Below are 24581 nucleotides of genomic sequence, written 5' to 3'. Positions count from 1 at the left end.
GCTTGTGCTGCCAAAAGCCAGTGATACCTGTTTGCCCTCTCGGTTCATCTATCATTCGCTACGGTACAACCGAAAAAATCTATCATCGAGAAGTGTAACAAAAAATTCACACGTAACGTTTGTTTATATTATATCGATTGAATTAGGGAAATTTGTCTCTCTCTCTCTCTCTCTCTCGCTCTCTCTTTCTCTCCCTCTCTCACTCTCTGTGTGTTTCATTTTACGATCGTATCCGTACGTCATTAGTAGAGATTCCGTTTATACGTCGTAATAAATAAATAATTAAATAACTTTTGAGTAATGGTAGAGATCCGCATAACTTTTTTTCCTCTTAACTTGGATTTCATTATTCTTTTTTTTCTGTTTACGTAGCATCGTCTCGCATTCTACAATATCTATAATATTACACACGATACCTTTTTTATTTGTCCTTATTTAAACTTTACGCATAGTTTACTCGTAATGATTAAAGTCTATATACCGCTATAAACAGTCAGATCCCCGAAACTTTCAGAGAATCACAATAATAGAACCGTGTCATTGTCGTTTTCTTTTTCATTTTTTCTTTGTAACAGATTCGCGCGAGATCAATGCCTTAGGACAGCCACGTTTTTCTCGACATGACCGTCGTCTGTCTGTGTTCGTTCGTTCGTACATCCGCATCGTCACCGTAGATTCTCTACAGATCACGGAACAAGGCATCTTCGTTAAACGGTCCTTCTCGTACGAGACTATCGTCGAACGTTCTCTCTCTCCCTCTCTCTCTCTCTTTCTCTCTCTCTCCCATTCCTCTCACAATATTACAGTTCGTCTCGATCACTTTCATCGATAACTATAAATATTATATAATCTATGTACAATTTTCTTTTAAATAACGCCTCTTCTCCGTTAGCAAAATATCAGCACCGAAGGGATTCAGGCATCCAGCGACTTGGATGCTCAGAACGCAGACCCGTTCGCGCGTTGTTCGCTCCCAGAAGCCGAGGACGTCGGTAGGATGTATCATCGGGATTGTGACGCATCCTCCTTCTTGTGTATGTCCGCGTGCATCAAACCTGGCTCTAATTGTCTGGTCGGTACTCCAGGCCCGGGGCCGGCTCTATGATGCATGTGTAGATTACTCAACGGTCCAGGACTGGGGTCCTTGCTCCTCAGAGAATTTACAGGTGGTGGGGGATAACCGGCGTACAGTTTAGCCCTTTCCTCTTCCTCCGCGCGGAACGCGGCAGCCATCAATGGGTTATACCGTAGCTGTTGTAGAGGATCGTAACGGTAAAAAGGATCGCCCGGCCAAGGACCTCCGGGTTGACCGGTGGGCCCTGAAGGCGGTGTAAAGTGTTGCATCGGATGCCCACCTAAACCGGGAATCATGTTTCGCGGCATGGAATGAGGCGCGGGCATACTGTGCGGATGCCTGGCCAGATACGAGTGCGGATGAGGATGATGGTACCTCGCGTCGGGCAGTGGACTAGGACCAGGTCCTTGCGAGGGCGGCGCACCAGGACCAGGGCCCGGTGGTCTCGGTAGCATCACGACTTCGTCGTCTTTGCTTCGCGGCTCCTCTTTCACGCGGACTTCGCCGGGATCCATCGGTCCTGACCCATTTCTCAGCGGCGATCTGTCCCGACCGACGACCACGTGTTGCCGATTCTGATGCATCAACCTCTCTCGCTCCATCTCTCGTCTCTCCATTTCGCGACGCTCCTTTTCCCGCCTTTCCCGTTCCCTTTCGGCAGCCTCCTGCTGTTTTCTCTTCTCTTCTTTCTCGCGTTCCCGTCGCTCGCGTTCACGTTGCTCCTCGCGTTCGCGTTCGCGTTCCCGTTCCTTCTCTCGTCTCAAACGTTCGCGTTCGCGTTCACGTTCCCGTTCTCGTTCCCGTTCACGCTCCCGCTCTCGCTCCCGTTCCCGTTCACGTTCGCGCTCTCGTTCCTCGAGTTCGGCTCGTCTGTCGATCGCTGGCGGTTCCGGCTTCAGGCTCCAGGCAACGGTGGTCGGCGGGAATCCGGTCGAGGCTCGTTGCAACCTACGATACACGATCAGGGAAATTTTATTTTCGTTACAATTAAAAATATAACACGAGCTTCGTTGATAAACGTACCCTCTCCAAGGATCGTGCACGGAACCAAGCCCACCCAACGGTGGCATTCCCCTTGGCGGTGGGAAGCTAGAAAGACCCGGGAAATTAGGATTCGGTGCGCCAAACGTTGACGGGTATCTGCCAAATGGTGACATTCCTGTTCCTGTAATTGTTTACGTGTAATCTATATTATTGTCCTCTTCGTTTGATATTGTTAGTATTTGGTTCAATGTTACGAGTACGATAGATTACCTAAATGAGACGTCGGCGTTGATAGGAAGCCAGGATGTGGTGGCGGTGGTGCAGGATGGGCAGGAGGTATGTTTGTAGGAAATGGAGGTGCCATCGGAGGCGCTCCAATCCCAAGACCACTTCCTGGCCCTCCTGGGTAAAGATGGCCCGGTGGTCTGAGCAGCTCTGTTTTAGTACCAACAACTCCTCCGGCTTTCGATTCCGCTTGTTGTTTCTGCTGATGATGATAAATTTCCCAAGCAATGCGCACGTGCATCGCGTTCCATTTTCCACTTTTCTAAAATGAGATACGAGCATGAAGAAGAAACGATTCGTACAGGAGAGACGACGTGTACGCAAAGGTCGTATGCGATACCTTCGGTGCAAACGATGTTAAATGATTGGGTGCAACGAAAGGAGTCGAAGGCGGTCCAATTCCTGGGTGCAAGAGACCGGCGTTGAAACTCGAGTAATCGGAGAGATTTAAATTGCCACGAAAAAATGGTGACTCGACTCCTCCCAATTTGGGGATATCCTTAAACTAATGGATACACGATTATTTGTAAAACTTCAACGTTCACCGTTTTCAATCGTTGGCGATTTAACCCATTTGCATCATTAGCCCGTATTATATATACGCGTAATTTCGTGCTCAACAGTTTTACTGTTTGAAATTGTTCCTTATAATTAAAAGATTGGTGTGATAATTCTTCATTCTGTCTTACGATGCCAATGGGTTAATAGTCCAATTGGTTTTGTTACATACAATAGGCGGTGGGAACAAGGTTGTAGCTGCCGTTGGCGGTAGTAGAGGTGTCGTGTGCTGATGTACATGAGTGTGTTGATGTTGATGGTGGTGCATCTCTGTTCTAAGGTACGGTGGTGGGCCCAAGTTGCCGACTCCGACGTTTCTGTCTTGCGACGCCAAAAACCTATTGTCGAGCTCTCGCCTCAACAGGTCCGCCTGACCTGCGACATGAGTCACCCCTGCTTTTGGTTAGTGTCTCGTTCCGCTTAGGCTTTCTGTTAGAGCTCTTACTATTGCTAATATCAGGAGGTTCTCGAACAGGAGATCGAGTTACATCGAGTTATACGGGGATAAGTAAGAGCTTTAATTCTGAAACGATAATAGACAGTTTGTCCACTTACTTGTTTGAAAGAGCGATTCCGCGGAGAACGGATTAGGATTTGTTGTTGGTGGTGGTAGCGAAGGCAATGACGTGTGTGGACTGGAACTGGAGACGGGAGGTGGTAACGGTGCGGCGAACATTGGCGGCGGAAACGTGTGCATGCCTAATGGTACCGGTGGAGGAGTTGGTCTTGGAACTGATGTCGCCGTTGCCGGGGACAGTTGCGAAGTTGTGCTGCTACTGCAAGTTTTCATTCGCAATTTAGAAATTGTTAGACACAGTTTCGTAAAAGTATCGACGCGAGTTAGAAGGAACTAAATAGGTCTCGTACCCAATCCATCCTTGTGGTTTCGAGTAAGCAGGTAGACTAGAATTCGCTGGAGAAGATGTGTTTGGCACACTTACTGGTGTTATGCTACCTCGACTTAGGCTACTCACGTTACTGCTGTAACAAGTAATATCACAATTTAAGCACCTCATCATACTATGCGAAGCAAACTGTGGGTTTACACACAGAGTGCGAGACATAGAATTTGATCGGGATGTTTTTCGAAGCTAGATCATCGCGAAAGATCCCGTCTATGTACCACTACAAGATTGTACCTGTAACTATCCCTTTCCCGGCTCGGGCTGTGTCCGCGAGGCGAGTTATTGTTTCTTCCAGTTAGACTACAGGCTACCATGTCTCTATGAGCGATGGTGTTCGCCGTAGTGACTGTATTGGTTATCGTGGATACGCATGTCGTGGTGGCAGCGCTCAAGGGAGTATTATGGTTTGTGGTACTATTTCCTACAGGCTGTTTACTTATATTAGTACACGGGGAAGCTCTACTACCTCTCTAGAAAAAAGAATAGGAAATATCGATATTAGTACCTCGCAAAAAGTTTCATATGTAACATTAGTTCCACGAAAATCTATAGGCAATAAGGGAACACACCGAAACTACTATGGGGCTACGCCTAATCAAATTTTTGATGGAAAGTCGTTTTGACAAAACATATTAGATACATAAACAAGGTTATTCGAATTGGCTGCAAGAAAATTCGAATGTAACACTAGGTGCATGGGACGCGTTCTAATATTTTTAATTTGCGATTGTTTACTTAATTCTTTGGATATATATTATTAGAAAATGGCTAAGAATTTGGACAGACACATTCTCGGTATTTCTATAACACGTTGACTGCCGTGGTGATCAATAATGTTTATAATTTTGTAACTGCAACTAATATTGGAATAGTGCTTGAAAATGGCAAGTGTACATGCGAGCATGTCAATATCTTTATTTTTAGTATTATAAAATGAAATATACATACATGAAATATCTATATGATGTGATTCTAATAGGAACAATTTCACTCCGGCGCTGGAGGCAAAGCCAACAAAACATGCTCGGCAGTGAACGCGAGAAAGTAATGTAAAATAGAGTTTTACAGTTTTAGTGGTCCATGAACCCAGCGTTAAATGGATCTAGGTTCTCGGTGCGTGTTCCCTTACGCGAGACCAAACAAATATGGGTGACTTACCACTTCCGCCCGTGATGAAGCAGAATGAGAAGGAGACGGTACCGCGGGTGGAAGGTACGGGCTGTGGTTTAGAGCAGTGTACGGCGTATAAAGGGGCGGATAAGACGGTTGAGTTTGAGGATAAGCGGCCATGGGTATCGACGGTGGATAGCTGGTGGTGGTTGCTCCGTTCGAAGGTGCCGCCGGGGTGACACCTAAACTGGCTACCGCGGGACTAGTGGTATGACTCGACGAAACGAGGGGCACATTAGGTGTGTGTAACGCAGGTATCGTAGTATGAGGCTGTTGAGACAAGGATGGTGGTGGCAGAGTAGGGGAATCTGGTCGCTGTTGTGGAGCTATTGCACGTGGGTTCGCTGCCAATGGACTAGTCATCTGGAAAATTCGTTCGAGACCAATTATACGACGCGTTCGTTAGCAAGAACTCAAAAGTCAAAATTAAAATGTCTAGAAACAAGTTTACTTACAGGTGGCTGGGATATGTGAGGGGGTAGAGTAGGACTGGGAGGGCTCGGCGCTGTTGGTACTGGTGCAGATGCAGGCACAGGTGCTGGTATAGGTGCTGGAGCATCCGTTGCTGGATTGGATATTTGTCCGCCAGTGTCTGGAGGAGAACCTCCGGCCCCGTTTGCTGGAGGCAATACGTGTGGTGAAGATGATGGCAACTCGTCTACAAGTTTAAATTCAACGTGAACGTATGGTTACGATCGCGGTGTTACGGACGTATTCTTAATACGCGTGTTGCATACATTTACGTGCAAGGGGTGGTGGGGTAGAAGATTCAAAGAGTATCGATTCAGCATCCGAGCCCTGCAAAAGAAATGTTGTCTTTCAGAAACCATTGATTCTCCGTTGACTTTCTATTCGACCGAGTGAAAAGGCCACGTACCTTATCGTCTTCTCCTTCACTATCACACTAAAAGGGACAGAAAAAATAAGAAGGTGTTAAGTTTGTTTCCAATGTTTCCAAGCGATACTTTAGTTCGATCAGTTCCTATAATACTTACGATATAACCTTTACCCGAACTGCAATGACTGCTAGCCTGTGAACACACGAACAAAACAAGCATCAGCACCCGATGTTACCAGCAGCGATAAGAATAATCTGAGCACCGTTGTCATTCTACTTACATCGCTGAGGTGGTCCCTGGAACTGTCTGCGTCCTGGCAATCCCTAGGTATACCAGGGCCGTGCAGTTGTTCAGATGCTCTACCACTATCGTCGCTTGTACCTGCATCTAGGCCCTAGGAAAGAAACGGTTTAGAGTTAGTCGATCGTTCCACCGCACTGTGTATACGTACTTATCTAGGAATGCGAAGGATTACCTGGTTAAGCGTCGAAGGTGTCAGTATGGAATTGTGTGTATAATGGTTGTGCTTGAAGTGATTTTTGATGTGATGCTCGTTGTGTCTATTATTCTGTCCTGTGTCCACCTTTGGTTTCTCTTCTACTATTGACAACAGCGTGTGCAGCTTCTTGACATTATTTTTACCGGTTAGCTTTATTGCACTCTGTAATCAAAAGCAAGAAATTCGCATTAGTCCAACGGAAGGAAAAACTTAATTCTACATGTATATACATGTATACATTCTCAAAGATATGTGCAACCAGTTCCATATAGAATAATTTCAAATCGCATGGGTCGAACGAGTTCTAGGACAGACGTTGTTATTTACACGAGCCTGCGGATGCTGTTGCAAGTATCACGATAAACGGCGAGGCTTCACGGGATCCCGAGCTCGACGAACGCGAATTAAAACAATCGAATTTCATTGGTCACGGTGATATTCGTTACGCCTCCGATACACGGACGCTCGATTTTCTGCGTGCGTGCGTGAATCGTCCGCCGTGTTTGAATTCGACACGCATATGACTGGCCAGCAACCAGAGAGCAGCGATCGAGTATATGCAACACGTATGGTAAACACTGCCACAGTTTTGCACCGGCGCGAACAGAGTACAGTACACGTCGGCCTTTGTGTCGGCCGCGAACGTCGAATTTATCGGCAGCGGAGGGACAGACAGGGCAAGGGAACCGCGCGAGAGATACTCGAACGTCGGACGTCGGATGCTGGTCGCGCGCGCACAAGTAGAAAAAGCCGCACGAGAACGCCTTTCCTTCGGGTGGCTTTAAACCGCGATGTCAGTGCACATTTCCGAACGGGTGGCGCTCAATCCCCCCCACCTTTCTCCTTCCCCCTCCCTCCCACCCTCAGCCCTCTCGCTCTCTCTTTGTTTCTCTCGATGTCTCCCCCCCTCTCTCGTACACCTAAATACCGTTATCGGTGATGAACGTTCCGCGTATATTCGTGTACGGCAGGCGTGCAGCAGACACACACGCGTGTGCTTTTTCGATGGACGAGAGCGATTTTCCAGCGATGCTTTCGAGCTTTTCGAGACGGACCGGGAGCGTTCGCAGAAGATGACAGCAGGATTCGCAGCCAGCCAGCCAGCCAGCAACCGTGTGTCTCGTGTGCGCGATGCAGCACACGAAATGGTGGGGAGGGGAGAATGAAAGAGGTAGTCCGAGCGGGGAAAAGGTGAAGGGAGGCGAGCCGGAGGAAGGATCGGAGGACGTAGAAAGTGGGGGGAGGCGCTAGTGGGAAAAAGGAGGGGCGGGAAGGACGAGGAAGGAGGCAGAGGAAGAGCGAGGAAGAAAGAAAAGACATTGACCGAACGAGCAGCCGCGCGACAAGGCCTCCTTTGCCGTGCCAGGCCAGCTGGAAGGAACGAAGCCCCCGTACCCTGACTTCTCTTTCTCGAGACTCCCGAGTATTACTTTCCTTTTCCGATAACCGCCCTCCCTCCTCTTCTCTCTCTCCCCCCTATCACTCTCTGTCTCTCTCTTCCCCACCTCTCGGTTAGCAAAGAAACACGATGGGAAAAAACCACTAGAGCCCGCGCGCGATGTAAAAAACCACCAGCTAGCAAAAGCCGTGCTCCACCTGCGCACGTGTGCCAACTGCGAATCGAAACCCCCTAGGATGTGTAACCGCGGTCGGATTACACTTCTCCCTGTCCGAGGGAAATTAAAGGGGTATTCTTCTTCTCGTTCGAAGAACCCGACGGATCATTAGTTTTCTGAACCTCGGTGACCTTTCGATGTATTGCGAAATTCCGAAGATTTCATTTACAGCCAGGCTCCAAAATACACCTAGCTGTGTACACCTAAAATGTAAAATGGTCGAAACAAGAGTGAAATATTTCGCAGACATTGATTAACTTGTGTCGGAATTATACAGAAGTCTAAGATAATTAATATTTCGAGGAGATTAATAAATCTTCGTCAAAATATCGAGAGTTCTAGTCGGTCTGTGAGAAATATCGACATCTTTCGTAACAGATTATACAATTAGATATAAGCTTGTATAATGAAGATTTGAAATTCCGATTAGTTCAGATCCCGATCGAATATTCGAATGCAGAGGTTGAAATAAATTCAATTTTCCTGTGGATTCTGGAGAAAGCGGATCCTTGGAATTTATTTAAGAAAAAAAAAAAAACAATAAGAACCAGAAGTTTTGTAACGAAAGAGATTTAGAGACAGTAGTTCGTCGTGGGAGATGCATAAAAATGGCGAAACGTTGCGAGGATATTTTGCGGTAAAGTTTAGTCGTACAATTCCTTGCTGAAAAAAGGTAAAGAGCTGTTCGAGTCTGCGAGGTGAGGTTCTTCGACACAGGACGAGTAAAGGAAGGTCGTTCCCGGACGTGCGGACGTTCCACCGGTCGGCTACTCCGTGCTTTGGCTAGCCGGCTACTAAACTCGTCCGTACAACGTTGCCACGTCTATCTGTTCGGTGTTGACACGATCGGACTCTAATTCAGCTAGTACCCGCGGTTCGGGTAGATTCGAACGCGATCAGGGCCCGGGATAGTCACGTAACTTTTTAATTAATAATTTCCATTCACAGCCTTCAGATACCAGACTTAAGATCCGTCTTGGTCTTGATCCGACGGGTGTTAAGTCTGTGACTAAACTTGTCACATTTTTTCCTCTGTATTATCGATATCATGAATTCTGACTCGCCAGAAACGTGCTTCAAGTTTTTCGCTTTATCTCGCAGAGAATCAAGACAATATGTAGCTCAATTTCTAGCTGGAGATATTTTCTAGCGCGCGTTGCTCTCGATTTCATCCAGAAAACTCATCCAATGGCATAAAAATGCTCGGATTCCGCGGCACGCGCATCGTCAATTTTTGGCCTGCTTCTAACGCTTATGTTACCAAATATCTGCATAATCTCGGCAGCTCCTGACCAGCGCGCGCATGATTGAACCTTCCTCTTTCGAACGAGCCCTTTACCAGCGACAAAATATTCTCATATAAGGACGAAAACTTGAGGCGCGTAAAACCATTTTTTGACGGTAATGTAGTCACTCTACCTTATCGCGAATTTACGAATCTGCGTTCGCTCGTGCATGCACATATGCGATTCGAACAAGTTGACGATTCGTCGCTCGAATCATTATGTCATTAGAATTCCTCTGGGATACGATTTTAGGTTTACCCGGGAAATACGAATTTGCAAAAAGTTGCCTGCAAGACAGGGCCAATTAATTTGACTGTTTGCTGTTTGCGAACCTAAATTGTTGCAAAACACGTTGGTTGGTTGGTTGGTTGGTTTATTCTTTACTCTATTATACATAGAGATGGCGTTGGAGAGCCGGAGCTCTATTTGCCGAAAGCAAACTAGTCATGCAACAATTTATAACAAATTTTCCTTACATGCTATTGAGCTGGTACTTACATACGAGTTAATCTCATTTACTCTTATTCACTAAAATGTTAGAGTGTAATATTGTGTTCCCTTGACGGTTTTGGAATCTAATTTCTAATTTGAACTTTTATCGTGGAGTCTCTTGTTCTATTTTCCTTATGTCGGTTAGTGTCTATTTCTACATTGCACTTTGTTATTAACCTACCGATAGTCCTAACAATGGTATACTGTACAGTATCTAAACTTTTTAAAAAATTTTTAAGCGTAGTAAATCTAATGTAAAACAATATGTCATATGCAAAACACGTTTACATTTTAATTGTTATTTTGCTGTTGGCAGCATTGGCAACGGGGCGTTCCAACTACCACAAACAATGTGTTAACCTGTCACGATCTGTTGAGGACAGTCCTATTAAATATGACGACAAGGTGCTTTTCTTTTTTCGGCGGAGTATCGTTAGCGGCACGATTAAGCATTCTTCACTCTCATTTGTAACAAGCGGATAATAACAGTCGTTCGGACATCTGTTCGACGAAAATTTCGGCCGTTTGCCAGTACCAAATTGACGACCCGAGCGTGAAACGACGCTGGCCTACATCCAAAAATTGTCGGAAAGTAAATATGCATGTATCGCGGGCAGCATTGTTTATATCCTGCGTTACTGTCTCCGGTATCCCTGTTCTACGTTTCCGTTTATTAACCCTTAGCACTCGAATGGCGACTGTAAGGCGCCACTAAAAATTCTTGTATCATTATTCAAAATATTTTTTACATTATTAAATTTGTTTGTATTTAATAAATTACTAAACATTTCAGTACTCTACGAGTAAATTCCACCATTTTCGTATGTATAGCATGAAAAAATATATATACAGAAGGGAAATATTCTAGGTCGGAAGAAATGTTCCGTTTTTAAGTTAAAATGGCTTGGAGTGCAAAGGGTTAACCCGACAATTTGGCGGGAAGAAAATCGCCGCCACGTTATCTGGCGCGTCTTTCGAAAACTGGATCAAATTCCATATTGACTTTCGAAGGTTCAGATGAAAAGCAAGAATGAAATGTATCGATTCGCACCGTTTCCGGAGGAAAACGTTTATTCTCGCGGAACAGAGCGTTGACGAAATAAACGTCGAAGAATGTGCAGCGACTACGATCGACGGTCGAAAACACGGCTAATTCTCGGCTGGGGAAGATCTTTATCGGGAAGGCGATGTATTGTAACGCGAGCAAGTGACGCTGACACGTCAAACGGAATGCGGTGACGAAACGGAGAGAGAAAGAGGAAGAGGGAAAAGAGGGGTCTCCAGAATCGAGTGCCGGTATCCATGTTTCGTCTAGTTGGTCCAGCCGGCCAATCAAGCGGACTTATGTAGTTCTGCGAGCGCAAGACAGAGGGAGAAAGTGGAGGCGAAGTCTTGAAAAGAGGGCAGTGGACTCGCCGTTCTCAAGAATAGAAAAGAGAAAGAGACGATTCAAGCAGTGGTAGCAGTTAAAAGATTTACAATGCTGTAAACGCGACGATAAAGCGACCGTAGTGTCGCGGACGCGGCGAAAGATTATTTTCGTTTGTGAATTACATATTTCCCGCCGATTCGCGTGGTTCACCGTGCCGTATCGTGTCCCGTGAACAATTGCGCGCCAGGCTTCGAAGGTGTCGCGTAATTCGGATGATTTGTGGATAAGTGCCGCCATTATTCACCGGGTGCCACGTTTATTACCGACATTACCGGTTGCCGTCACCTTCCCGCGAAAATCCCGACGGTGGATTCGAATTTTGCGGAACGAGCCGGACATCGGTGTCGGGTATTATTTTACTTATAGGGTTTAATGTCTATTTTCTCTATTTTCTATGGGTATTTTCGTTTCTACGGGAAATTACTCGGTGTTTCCCAGCGTCAAAATTCACGTGCAAGCCGGATCGAGATGCGCAATCTCGCTGGCTCGATCGCGCGTCTTATCACCGAGCACGCAAAAATCGTTGATACTGGTCACGTTTCGTGATTTCTATTTTTGACTGGTTTCCGATCGACAAGATTAATTAATTCGTGTCACACACGCCGAAATACATACGAGGCGCCCGTGTAAGAAGCATTCGACTTCGTGTGAAATTATTGCGAAGGGAAGTGGGTCAACTTGCAGGTGCACGGATCGCATGTTTTGTCCGTCATCGATATATTTTGTCGTTTCCTGTATCGATTCGCAAGGTTCGCCCCCCCCCCCCATTTCCGCGCAATTTTTTCCCTTTTCGTTTCTCCGATGAAATTTTCAATCTGGGTAAGGAATTTTCTCGATCTCGTGTACCGATTTCAATCGCGCATTTTTTACCGCCTCTGACAATCTCCGACGACCTTCACGGAGAGGTCTCGAGCGTTCCCTACGAACGAAAATCATTTGCTGCACCGAAGTAGTAGCGTGGGCGGCATGTAATTGCGTAGAGTATGCACGGTAAACAGTTGTTCGACACGCGTATTACGCGATCGAAACAACCCGCGAATTCTGGTAATCTTCACGGTGCGTTATATTAGGGGTAGCTATAAGTAATCAATTATTTGCACAGAATTTGTTTTGCCTTTAGTTCTGTGCGGAGCATTATTTAAGAAATAAAACATTCTGTAGAAGATGCAAGGAGGCACCTTGAGTCATATTGTGCTTGACGAATCCTGGATTTCTATAAGAGGGGATTGAAAATTTGCAGGAAAGATGGCAAACTGTCCTTGACAATGATGGAGATTATAGAATAAATTGAGAAATAAAAACTTGAATCTACTACAAAGTTTGTTTCAGATTTCAAAATAATTGATTACTTAGGTCCCCCTAATAGTTTCGTTCGGTTGAGAAAAACTTGATCATTGTCCCGCGTCTTCCCGTTCAAATCGACCAGACAGAGTCAGAGAGGGGCGCGCGCAACCAACGGAGGGTGCGCGCGCGCAAACACGCGAAAACAAAAGGTCCGTACCGTTTGTCTGTTTGTTATTAACATATTCCGGCTCGTTACTCGAGCCGGCTAACACCGGAAATGGCGACGCGGCCCTGTAATTTGCGCGACGACGGAATTATTTTGTCGGTAATCGAATGAATTACGCGTTGCCTTCGAGTGTTTCATTAATTACGGGACCGTGCTCGACCACGCCGGAGTTACCTGTCTGCCCCCCCCCCTTCCACCGGTGTTACACACCGACACTCTTCGCCGAAACGTTCGAACCAATTAACATCTCCGCCCCCCCCCCCACCTCACGAACCTGCCCGCGCGGTTAATCGTGCATCGACTTTCGCTGACGCGATCCTCGATATTTCAATCGACGGCGTAACGCGATTAAAAATCCTCGTTCGATTCCACCACCCTCGTCCCCCATCCTCGACTGTCGTTCATTCGATTAGAAGATCGATCGGACGCCATCGCGCCGGTCCAACGAGAATTCGAATTTGCTTACAGGTTTACGCGGCAATTCCGACATGTTTCGTGGATAATTTACTAAAAATTCGAACGCAAATTCCGTCGTAGCCACGGCAAAAAAAGCCATAAAGACAGGCCGTAGCCATAAAAATAGGTTCAATTTATTTTTTGTCGTGGAAAATGCCATAAATCGTTCTTGATCCGATCATGACCCAGTTTTTTCGTGTCGCCGGTGACCATTGCCAGTTATCGTTCGCTGTCTTCGTCATCTATGCATCGCTACCCTATATATTCACCGGCCTGCTGCTCGTGTCCCCTCGCGTATTTTCATTCTTTTTGTGTTTCCCTTTATGCCCGTTCCATCGCGTTTCCTCCCTCTGACCGCGTGAACGATCGACGTCGACCGAATTTGTCGTTGCACGTCACACTGCACGACGGACATTAATTACGTTAGGGTAAACTCGTCGTGTTCAGAATCAACCGAGCGTATCCCGCATATTGCGATATCCGACCGGACTGATTACCGGGGGCCGTTGCCGCGCGCTCTATCGGTCTCTCTCTCTCTCTCTCTCTCGTTTCCCCCTCCATCGCGGCGGGGCAGTCCGATGAAATCGTTGAAATCGTCGCCGGCTTGATAATTAACAGCCACACTCGTCGGGCTTAGAGCGAGGTCAGTGTCACGTCGTCGACGCCGAACTCGCTCGATTACGTAAGGATCGTCTCTTCGTGCAACGCCGATTGTGCCCGTCCGTTTCTACAGGGTGTCCCGAGAAAAACCGTGCAACCGGAATTGCATTCGAATGCCGGGTCCCTTTGGACCCGGTAATATTTGTCTCTGTTCTCGTACTTTCAACCGTAAATCGATCTGCCGTGTAGCACGGTAATTTTAGGTCAATAGGTTCCAGCCTAACCTGGTTGTCCCAAGACGGCGTACAAAAATTCAACGACATCGATGCATTAGTTTCAGCGTGTTCGCATTATCAAAGGAAGACAGGAATGTCTGGCTCCTGTTCGTTGTAACGGATGCAAACAACTTTTATTTTGCACACAAATCCGCAGTCCAACGATCAGTATTACCATCACTACGTTGTGCAGTTCGCAATACGTAATTTGGACGGAGCCCGTGTTTGTCAAGCGAAGGTCAACAAAGAAATATATATTCGAATGTAGTCTAATGTTTTTTCTAATGAGTTCAAGGTCACCGTAATTTTTCAATGTCACGTAGCTGGTCGTTGACCCGTCGATCGAGCCAACGTCTCTTCGACGTGTGTTACATTGTTCGTTACCCGATCTTCAGGTTCTTGGTTTGTTCGGTTGGAGGCTACCCTCCTATAACGCGAAGCACTCCTTGCAGTTCGATTTCTACTAATTCTGAGGGTTCACTGTATATTTGTAAATGAAGTCGTAAATATAAATCTGTCACGAGAGATTCGATCGGCCTGGCACCTTGTGTCGGGCCCTTGCAAGAACAACGGTGTAATTGTTGCATCCTTGTGGTTGGAGAAGATATCTAGCAAAGGGAGGATTACCGGTTGTTCGTCTTTCCGTGTATTTCCGTGGAAGGAAGCGGGCACCGGTGTCGGTTTAACGATCCGCGTAACGAAAGAAGCCACGGGCATGGGGAGGTCGTAATAAATGAAAAGACCGCGGCGAGGAGCGACGAGAAGCGGCGGTGAGAGAATAGAATGAAGGGGGTGGCAAGCAAGCAAGCAGGCAGGCAGCGATGGTTGCGAGAGCCAGGCTGAATGGGCCAGGTTCGTTGCACGGCCGTATAATTTGGACTCTCGGGCTGGATATCGTTGGCATTCGCAGGGATTACCGAGTGCGCGGTCGGTGTCGTTAGCCGTGCCGAGAGAGAGTGAGGTCAGCAACGTCGCCGCCACTGCTCGCTACTACCGCTGCCACTCGATAAATCAGCCCCCGGCCACCGCCGCTCCGCTCCGCTCTGCTCTGCTCTGCTCAGGTTCGCTCGGAGGACCCGCTCCGCGTCGCTCAGCCAGTCGGAGATGCCTTTGAATTCTGCCACGTGATCCGTCAACAGACAGCTCAGACCGTAATCCGGCGACGCGGTTCAGCGCGGAATGGGCGCGGAGTCAACGCGTGAAAATCGACCGCCGCCGCGGGTTTCGACGGCACCGCTACACCTCGCCCAGCGCCGCACACAGAGACAGATATCACGAGGAAAACTGACTCGCGCGACCCATTTCCCTGCCCCCTTTTTGCCCTTACCCTCCCCTCTCCTCTCCTCTCCTCACTGCTCTTCTTCATCCCGTCCACGACCCCGTCTCCGTCCATCAACCCCCTTTATGCCTATGTTTTTTTTCCTCGCGCGCGTTTACAACTGCGACCGGGTCGTCGTGAACCTTGACACTCGAAACAACTGTTCGCAACGTCATTGTTTAACCTGTTCAAGGGCAGCGAGTGCGCCCACCGAGAAGGAGACGAAACGTGTCCTTGAACGGAATTAACCGGATCGGACGATTAAAGGCCGATTTATAGTCTTGCTGTTAACGCGTTCGAATGTAGGCGTTCATGCTATCCGATCGTGTCTGCGAGGATAGGAAACTAAACACGAAAAAGTGTTAATCAAGTATTGTTATACTGAACGTAACCGTTCCGTGTCTGTGCAGATATTATAGGAGAAAATAAAATTCGTTGCCAATATATAACCGGAAGAATACACAGGCGTACAATAGACGCAATCGTCCTTCTTTCTACATATTTTCGAGATACTAACCGTTTGCACTCGAAGCCATTTTAGCTCCAAAACGAAACATTTCTTCCGACCTAGAATATTTCCCTTCTATATATATATTTTTTCATACTGTACACACGAAAGCGGTGCAATTTACTCGTAGAGTACTGAAAAGTTCAGTAATTTATTAAATACAAACAAATTTAATAATGTAAAAAATATTTTGCAGCCTCACAGTCATTATTACAGTCGCCATTCGAGTGCAAAGGGTTAAAACGAAAAATGAGAAGTCCTCTATGAAGGTTAGAAATCAGTCGAGTGCAAATAATTTCGAGTTCTTAAACAAATCTTTCGACGGCAACAGTCTTTTCAGATTATCGTTGAACCCTCGGCTAAACGGCACCCCGGGTCTGTCGCGACCCAGAGTATCGAAATCTCGATTTCGATTGGACATTGTCGGGACATCGATGCTGGCCGACTGTAGCCGAATTAATTATAAATAAACGTCCCGGTTTTGACGCGTGACTGCTACGCGCCGAGTATTTTCGGATTCCATTCACCGATTCACCGATTCACCGATTGTGCCTGTCATGGTTGATCGTGCAAACGTAATGGGAATAGGAACGGAGCCGTGTTCGATATTAATTATCCGGCCTGGTGAGATCACGATGACCTCTTATATCCAACGAGGAGGGCAACTGATTTCTATGTGAGAAACCGTGTTGTCTTAACTCGGTAATAAAGACCTGGGAACATTGTTCTCTACCTGTCGACAGCGATCGCTATCTTCATCGCTACCATTATAAATAATCCGCGTACTCGTACATATATATAGCTTGCCGATCGCTAACCGCGTCGCGCCCAACGGTTACCACCTATCGACGTGTGTACTTGACAAATACGATAGAATCGCTCGAATTCAAAATTTATCGACTCGCGTGCGAAGCCCCCAAGGTGTTCCAGAGATAATGATTAACCGGTCTAAAAATATTCGTTATTATCTTACCGAGATTCCATCGTTCCTGCCCAGAATTCGCGAACGCTCAAAATAAAGTGCGACTCTAGTAATCTGGAGCCGATAATTCAGACCGGAGAACAATAAGATCGGATAGCGAGAGCGTGCTTTAGTTAACGTCGGTAATCGGCAAAGATAAGAACCATCGGTGAATGTATGGATACCGATTAGCAGAGCGTTCTTCTCGGTATCGATACGGTGCTACCAATAAAGCGGGGAGGTCCCCTTGTTCGTTATAAGGCAGCCCGAGGTGGCCCCAGGCGACCCTTCATGCACTTCGCTCGAAGATAGCCCAAGTTAGGTGCGTTTCCCCATGTCGCGATACACGATCACGTATCAATTAACATCGCAGAAAGGAAAATGATGTCTCCACGGAAGCTCGCGGAGCTTCGTGTACAAGGTTGAGTGTATTCTTAGCCGAGTGTATTTTCAGGTCATTCATAAACGTTGGCCACCGAGCACGCCGAACGGAACTTCTTACTATCTCTCCTACGTATCGCGCAAAATCAGAATTCTCGAACGCGCACCCACTATAGAGGACCGACGAATCGGAGAAATCTACGAAATGTAGAAAAATCAATCGTCGGCGATAAATCGAAAACGATCTCGATCGAGCCCGTGCAGACAAAGGTCTCCAAGGTTTGGTGCAAGTTAAATTAAACAGAAGCGTCGCGCATTAATTACGGAACCGAGGGGAACGTTATCGATCGTGTTATCGATCGCATCATCCAACTATCAATCGAACGGTATTATCTCTTCTTTCTCGCGGGAAAGCCCGCAATTTCGTGTACAGCAAAGTTCGAACGGCGTCGCACGGTGTCGCACCTGCTCAAAAATTATTCAATTAACGCTCGAACGTTTATCGGACCCGCGTTGCCGCTGACAGCCCCGCGACTTCGGAGTTGCCAACGGTTCTTTTCCGCGTCGAATCGAGGCTCCGTTCAAACTCGAACGTCACAACTTTTCGCCGTTCGAGAATTCGGAAGCGGTTCGTCGGCAAAGATTTTTCCTTGCGTTTGAATTTCCCGCGCGACGCGCCGTCACGCTATGGATCTCGCGTCCGAAACGCGCCGAGGAACTACAAATTGACGGTTATTATAATTAGCGTCGTTTACCGTTCGTTATTTGCGTATGCGACCGAAGCGATAATGAAAATCGTGCAGGCCGACGACTACTTTGTCCTACCAGCATAAGTACAACGGTTTAGGCAACTTTCGTTTGCACGAGGAAAGAAATGGCCCAAACCACCCGAATTTAAACGGGAATAATGGAACTTCTATCTTTTCAACGGGACTACAAAACTAATTCCCTAATCGTTCGTTGTTATTGTGCCCAGGAACCGTTTGAAAATCATCAGTTTATCGGACGAGTTCAAACTAGCTCTGCAACTCACTTTTATGCGATTTACCGTGCCTAATGCGTGTCGCCGTTGCATTGATTTTACGGCGTATACAGGTATAATTTCGCGTTTGAAATGATCTACAATAGTTTTCTACTAATTTCCACCGTTTTAGTTGTTTGTCAGGAGTTCATCGAATTTGTAGAAATTTCAGGAATTAGAATTTCCAGTCGAAGAAGGGGGGGATCTAGGCACGTTGTTTCTCGTTCCCAGGGTTTTCATAATTAGCGGCAGTGGCCGGGACCAGGAGATGCGTATCTTTCGACGGCCGCTAATTGTTTGACACCGAATCAACGTCGCGTTTACATTTCGAATCGTCTTATCCGGATAACAGGTAACGGACAACCGACAACGGATAACGAGGCGTCTAGGCGTCCGCAGAGCCTAGCAGTAAGTCGCGAATAACCGCGAGCTTAGCGATTTCTCACATTTAATTAGCCGGAGATCGTGTCTCTAATGGCCGCGGGGCCGGCGAGTGGGGGACTTGAACGCCTTTAATTGGAGGAATTAATAACAACAAAGAGGGGGGGAAAGGGGGCATAGGACTCGGCAGAGAATGCCTGATAAGCGGAGGGGGCAGAATTCCGTTTGAACACCGACCGATAAGCGAGGATCCGGCATTTCCTGCCCCCCCTCCCCCACCCCCCCCTCTCTCTCTCTCCTTCTCGAGCCTTCTTCTCGGCTCACAGCTGTTCCGCAACGCTTCGTCCAGAAGCTTAGGTTGTTGTTGTTGCCGGTGTTGGTGTTGGTCCTCGCGAACCCGTTTACCCGAGGAGGGGGGACCGGTTTATGCGGTTCACATCCCGAGTACTTTCTCCGTGACAATAACAATGCACTTTGTGCCTCGATAATGCACCGATCGCGCCGGCCTGCAACCGGGATGACTCGAACCGGGTTGCAACTACTCTGCCATTTTCTTCTCTTTTCGTCGTTTACACCGCGGATCGCGATTCTCGCGCGACGCGTCCCGGGTGCATTGTACTCGAGAAACCGGACAAATCGGCTCGGAAATGCCGGACGAACCGGCCGGTCGAAAAGTCGCAGATCGGAGAAAGTTTTCATTTCGTTTCCAATCTTCCGTTTATTTATTTACTTTCGTTCTCTCAAAAATCGCTCTCTCTCTCTCTCTCTCTCTCTCTCTCTCTCTCTCTCTCTCTCTCTCTCTCGATTGTAAGCCGAACTTTCGAGTTGAAAACCTGCTGAAAATCGACGGAAGTTTGTCGTCGGCAGCGGGGACAACGAAAGCAGAGAAAGACGAAGAAAGTATGCGCGGAAAACAATGCGTCGCGGCCTCGAGGCGATCGCGTCGAATGTCACCGGTGAAGCTATACTACTGCGAGCGATATCGAATGGTGACCGCGGGGTCGCAGGTCGCGTCGAGTGCCCCGAGGAATACCAATCAGTCCGTTTCGCTCGATCCCCAAATGATTCCTAACAGATTGTAATTCAGCCGGGTAAGCCCCGGCGTGTCCATAATCGCGGCGCAAATGAAACGTGAAATGTATCATCGTCGCCGGCCGGCCCCGGCGAATCATTTCTCATTGGTGGCCGAGCGAGTCGGATAAATACGTTTCGATCATTGAATGTCGCTAATTGCCTCCCGTCGGTCGCCGCGGCGAGCCTGTCAAACGGCCCGAGGTCACCTGCACCATACATTCGGAGGACATTTGTTACAGCATTCTCATTTTCTTTTTTCATCTATCTTTGCAAACACTGTTTTACTCTGCCCTCGGAACTACTTCAACTCGAATACAGTCTTTCGATCTAGAACATTTCCATTTTATAATTTTTCCTCATTTTATGCATACGATGTAACTTGTACGATACTGAAACGTTGATTAATCTATTAACACTAAGCCTACCACCGCCGGTCAAAATGACCGTTCTAGATTTTTTCTTTTACAATTACTGAAATTGTACAGATGCTTTCCCGGGGAAATGATTAACACTAGGTTTACGGAGCACTAAAAATGACTATTTTACATTTCCTTATAAAAGTAACATGAATATATCTATCAAAATCTGTAGCCATTTTTTTAATGATATATACCTAGGGAAATCAATTTGTTAAATAATTCCTCATGGATCCATGTTTGCAATCTCAATATTCGTGAATTAAAAATATTAGAATCCGTCATTTCGACGGGTCCCGTAAATCTAGTGTTAAATAAATATATTTAGGAGGGCATGTATTATAATACGAACCGCACAAAATCCAAATAAATTCAATACCGGCATTTTTATAAGACAATATGTATTAGTTACTTTTAAGACTCGGTAGGTTTAGCGTTAAATAGAAACAAACTTAACACCAGAACCACCGGACCCCTCAAAATGACGGATTTTTTTCTTTCACAATTAGTAGAGAAATTTGTTTGTTTGAGACTTGAACGATCCTCCGGATCCGTCTCGACGGCCACCGGTGGGAAACTAAGAGTTAAACGGTCGTCCCGCGGACAAGATAATTAAGTATTACGGTACGGTTACGCGCGCGTGATAATAATCTCTCCCGATGTCGACACTCTCTTCTTGACCCGACGTCGTGTAGCCGAAGAATGTAAGACGATGACACGACCCCGAGGAACACGTACACGTAGACGAACACGGGGACTAGTAGCGAGGGAAGAAGATAGAATAGCGGTGGGGTGAGATCAGAGGAGAACACGTTGGATAAGAAAGAATCTGCGGTAAGGACAATCACCCGAAGGGGGGGGGGGAGAGGTCGAACCCTTGTTGCGAGACGACCAAAAAGTACGAAAAGGATTTTGCCAGGCGATCGGCGATCGGCGACCGATCGGCGGCTGAGCCAAGAATTCGGAAAAGAAAATCAGTGACGCGGGACGCGTGCATTCCGCCGGTAAAAACAACATTGATCCTCGACAGATTTTCGACTACCTGGCAACCCACGCCGATCTACGGGACCGGGATCGACCTCGGCCCGTGTAATTCGATTAGAGAAAAAGAACGTCTCGCGTCAGGGAGGACACAGTCCGCCGCGTGAAACGCGTACACCAGAGCCCGATGTTCGTGAAACGTTCTCGTTTCTTCCAGCGGACATGGAAATCAACCGGAAACACCACGACCTCGCGGACGTGCGCAAACATTTCGACGCGTTACCTGCCGACACCGAACGCGTCGATTGTCCGACTATTGCGATACCGCGAAATCGAGTTCATTTTTCTTCGAATATTCCCCTAAATTCAAATTAAAATTTAGTTATAAGAATTTCTTTATATTTCTTCTCTCCATAATGATTCTTTTAAAATTTAATTTTTCTTCGAATATTTCCCTAAATTCAAATTAAAATTTAGTTATTGTAAGAATCTCTTTCTACTTATTCTCTCCATAATACAAGACGAAATTATTTGCCAGATTTATGAATGAACTCGTACATTATTCCTCACCCGATGTTAATCGTACACGATGTGATCGTGTATGTAATTGCTGACAATAGTGAAACGATGTACGCAACTACGTTCTCGCGTCCGACGCGATTATATTGCCGATTATGTGCTCCGGTAAGACAAGACACACGCGTTCACCGACAATGAGCGAGCGTGTCGAAGGCTGTGTAATCGAGAGATCGCGAGGACGAATTAATTGAGGGCCTCGCGTTTCCCAAAAATTAACGGGTAATGGCGTTCGCATGCGCGTGCACTGTAATCACGGTTAATTCGAATGCCTCGATGAAATGAAAAAAGAAGAATGAAAACCGTCCCGGCAAATGATTGCGGAATGTTACGCTCGCGTAATATTTCCTGCCACTTTCGCGGATCATTAAATTACTGGAAAATAATTATAGTCGGCGGCGGAACCGGGCGAACTGCATTCGCTAATGCGATTCCGGGGAAACAGAGAGACAGCTGGGATTTGCCTGCGCGAGCATCCCCCTTTTCCATCGAAAGATTTACATTATCTTCTTTCCAATCGGAATAAAAAATACGAAACCGGTCGATTCACCGGCAATGGTAGGTTTAGCGTTCAGATATGTTTCGGAACAAGTATTCTGTGGTATAGTGCGGAAAATGAATGATTCGATTGGGTCGCCTTGCGAGAGGTTCAAGTAAACAACGGTGCCTCTCTTTATGGTCGGCCGTTCGAGGGTTAAACGGTGAATCGTGCATGAATCACGACAGACAATGGCAAACAGTGTACACTGTATAGTGTAGCCCCCCCCCCCTCGGGTCTCTACTCGTCGTGCGAACTAGTGTCGCCCGCGAATCATCTTCTCTGTTTTTCACCGCTATTAGGCGTATTGTTATCGCAATAAAGGAGCCCGAAGCCGACCGCCTGTCGGTCGTTCGTGACACAATACGGAAAGCCTTGTCTAGTCTTGCCTCGTCTTGGAAGAAACACCGTCCGGGACCCTTTTGTCTCCCACTTTTCCAACTTTCCTCCCGTTCCTACCTGACCAACCAATTTCACGAGTCGTCGGTTATTGCTCGCGCGACCGAGTCGCTATTATTTATCCTCCTTCCGAGTAGAATCGCGGAAAATTCAGTTCAACCCTCCACCGGATCAATCTTCGAACTAGAAGAGCAAACGATTGGTTAAATTATCCGGCCATACGTGTCGCGATGTTTTGTCGAAGTGGACTTACAATTCATGAAATACTTACGTTTTTCGACCGTGGATCGGACTGAATTTTTGATTCACCCCGATCCTTTGCAGGACAGAATATCCGCGTAAACTTGGAAGATTTCCTAGAAACGGATTGCGGCTCGGGAAATGTTTCAGTTCGAGGCGAACTTGAGGAATTCGATCTGCGAACGATCGAGAAGCGTGATCGGCGAGAATCGTACCGGGAAGAGTTCCACGGTGGCACGATATCGCGTATTAAACCGCAGCACCTCGGGTATCACGTTGCCTCCGCAAGGTCTCAGAGCGTTGCAATGCAAATTTATGTCGTCGACGGGTCTCGACGCGGTCCAACAAAAAACGAAAAACTACGTCAATCTCGCGGAAGCACCTTCTCGGTGTCGGCATCTTCCGAGCGACTTATCTAGTTTAGGCTAACTTCTCTGTTTAGTCGGTGGACCACACGCCGTGCATCATTCCCGCCGGAAGTACTGCGTTTTCCGGGCCTCAACTTTGTTGGAATGTTTTCAACGAGCGAACAAAATTGTCAAAATTGACTCGACCTTGGTCCTAACACAGAAACTACTCGACTGCGAGCTTTCCGCGAAGGAAAGTTAGGCTGAAAATTTTTAGTTTGTCGAATTTTATTCTCCCCGACGGTGGAGCGACTAAACGAATTGTAATAATAATTTCAAGTGCACGTTACACCGGAGTATGGCGGTTTCGAGGGTTCGTAAACACGGCAGATTGTTTTTCGGGTAATACGACGCTGTAGTTGTTTAGCCGGGAAACGCATAGTCTTTCTCGCTAATTATATCGTAACGAACGTGCCCGTTCAACCAAAAATTGTTCAATGAGAACTCGTCCTGTAAATATTCGAATCTGCATGGGCGTAACACCGTTCCTATGTAGCTCCGCCCATCTGCCCTTTGTTAATCAAGCATCGTAACGGGTAGGAGGGAGGGTTAAAAAGTTAATAAATTAATCCGGTCGAATCAACGCAGCAAAAGTTAAACGCTGACCCCTTTAATCGCACGAGCTGGCAATTCCGCCTAATTGCTTTTTATTACTCTTCTCGAATAATATTTCTGTCTGGTTGAGCAACCACTTACATCGCATCGGATAATGAAATTGTACGAATCTCTTTTTAGCTGTGCGAGCGCATCGGTTTAATCGGAAGCATTTTCTTATTAAAAAATATTCGTTCCGCTACGGTCGAACAACAAACTTCGGCAACGAATCTAGTAAACAAGCCCAACCCGATATTGTTTTGGCCATCGATGAACGAAATTCATCGCAACATGGAACGTTTATGGATACAGTCAGTCCCATAAGTATCCGTACGCTCTTAAAAATCGCATAACTTTGTCAATATTGGACTATACTAACTGAATTTTGTTGAGAAGTTAGAACAATTGGATCACTACATAACGTGAGAAAAAGGGTTGATTAAAATTGGTCGAAATTATAGAGACAGCACTAAAAGTTGTATATTGCAACTTTTTTATTCGGGCTTATATTAAAAATTTAAAAAGTACGTTTTGTACATCTGTATCAATCACACATATTCCGAATATTTCATCTAAATCGGTCAACATTGCACTGAGCTACAAACATTTAACGACGAAAACTTAGGGGCGAAAGTCGCAGAATTTTGGAACATCTGCAGCTCATTACAACGTTGACCGATTTTGATGAAATTCTCAGAACATGTACAATTCTTACAGATCTACAAATCGTACTTTCTAAATTTTCAATGTAAGTCCACATAAAAAAGTTGCAAAATACAACTTTCAGTATTTTCTCTGCACTTT

The 24581-nt window shown here is 46.5% G+C and overlaps 1 protein-coding gene across 2 annotated transcripts in view; it reads right to left on the bottom strand.

Moving 5' to 3' along the window:
- Window positions 1-640: 640 nt before the first annotated feature.
- Window positions 641-24581, bottom strand: part of Tay (tay bridge kinase) — a 28842-nt gene continuing 4901 nt past the window's right edge. Inside the window, exons 2-16 of one of the 2 annotated variants that reach the window (XM_076791593.1) lie at window positions 6292-6477; window positions 6097-6210; window positions 5973-6008; window positions 5855-5881; window positions 5715-5775; window positions 5433-5635; window positions 4966-5340; window positions 4042-4277; window positions 3770-3883; window positions 3458-3678; window positions 3075-3295; window positions 2685-2849; window positions 2330-2606; window positions 2099-2240; window positions 641-2023 (exon numbers count right to left, since the gene is read on the bottom strand). In XM_076791593.1, the coding sequence (XP_076647708.1) occupies window positions 1003-2023; window positions 2099-2240; window positions 2330-2606; window positions 2685-2849; window positions 3075-3295; window positions 3458-3678; window positions 3770-3883; window positions 4042-4277; window positions 4966-5340; window positions 5433-5635; window positions 5715-5775; window positions 5855-5881; window positions 5973-6008; window positions 6097-6210; window positions 6292-6477 (3399 nt within the window). In that variant the 3' untranslated portion in view covers window positions 641-1002. The remainder of the gene's footprint in view (window positions 2024-2098; window positions 2241-2329; window positions 2607-2684; window positions 2850-3074; window positions 3296-3457; window positions 3679-3769; window positions 3884-4041; window positions 4278-4965; window positions 5341-5432; window positions 5636-5714; window positions 5776-5854; window positions 5882-5972; window positions 6009-6096; window positions 6211-6291; window positions 6478-24581) is intronic. The other variant, XM_076791594.1, reaches the window with a different exon arrangement.

The sequence above is a fragment of the Halictus rubicundus genome, chromosome 8 (genome assembly GCF_050948215.1).
Source record: "Halictus rubicundus isolate RS-2024b chromosome 8, iyHalRubi1_principal, whole genome shotgun sequence".
NCBI classification, from domain to species: domain Eukaryota; kingdom Metazoa; phylum Arthropoda; class Insecta; order Hymenoptera; family Halictidae; genus Halictus; species Halictus rubicundus.
Note: the sequence above shows the minus strand (reverse complement) of the source record. Positions and strands in the feature narration are given on the sequence as shown.